Genomic DNA, 813 nt, shown 5'->3' with positions numbered 1-813 from the left:
CACACACACACACACACACACACACACACACACACACACACACACACCCCAGAGGCTAAGTAGACATTGTTAATTGTAAGCCACTAAATGGTCAGAGGAAATAAGAAAGCAGAAAAGATTCAAGTAGTTAAAGAGAATTTAATGAAAAGTGAACCTTACTGTGACAGGCAGCTGTGTGGAAGCAGGGCCGGGCGAGCTGGAGTTGTTCTGGAGTCTGCCTGGGTCTGATTCGACTTTTCCAGACTCTGGTCCTTTGTAACGTGCTCCTCTGTGGTTCATGCTTTGAGCCAGTGGTCCCTCGGGGTAGGGGGAGGACTCTGGCCCTGCTGGCTATGTAAGGCTTGTTTTCTTTCAGGGACACAGATGTGCACACAGTGGCCTCGCTGCTAAAGCTCTACCTCCGAGACCTCCCAGAGCCTGTGGTTCCTTGGAGCCAGTATGAAGGGTTCCTGCTCTGCGGGCAGCTCATGAACGCCGATGAGGCAAAGGTTGGTGTCTCTCTAGCCGACTGTCCTGTTTAGAAGAAAGTGGTTAATTTTCTGAACAGCATTCTAATAGGGCAGAGTGAGTCATGGGGTCCATACCCCTTGGTCACATACTTCTTCAGACTTGAGCCTCAGCAGCAGCGCCAGGACAATGGAGCCACTCTCACTGGCAAAACAGTGCAAAAGACCCGGATTTGACTCTCATTCTTCCGTTTGGCAAATTATGCACTGTGTAAGTTACCACTCCATTGCTGTGGCAAAGTACGGGACAAACTCGACATAAGGAAGGAAGGAAGGAAGGAAGGAAGGAAGGAAGGAAGGAAGGAAG

At 49.9% G+C, this 813-nt stretch overlaps 1 protein-coding gene across 2 annotated transcripts in view; it reads left to right on the top strand.

Annotated features, from left to right (window-relative positions):
* Arhgap25 (Rho GTPase activating protein 25) overlaps nucleotides 1–813 on the top strand; it is a 75,858-nt gene that overhangs the window by 64,620 nt on the left and 10,425 nt on the right. For both annotated transcript variants that reach the window (XM_055617395.1, XM_055617396.1), the window contains exon 6: nucleotides 356–488. In XM_055617395.1, the coding sequence (XP_055473370.1) occupies nucleotides 356–488 (133 nt within the window). The remainder of the gene's footprint in view (nucleotides 1–355; nucleotides 489–813) is intronic.

Source organism: Psammomys obesus, unplaced genomic scaffold, assembly GCF_907164565.1.
Source record: "Psammomys obesus unplaced genomic scaffold, mPsaObe1.curated_primary_1811, whole genome shotgun sequence".
Lineage (NCBI taxonomy): Eukaryota > Metazoa > Chordata > Mammalia > Rodentia > Muridae > Psammomys > Psammomys obesus.
This window is presented reverse-complemented; position numbering and strand designations above follow the sequence as displayed.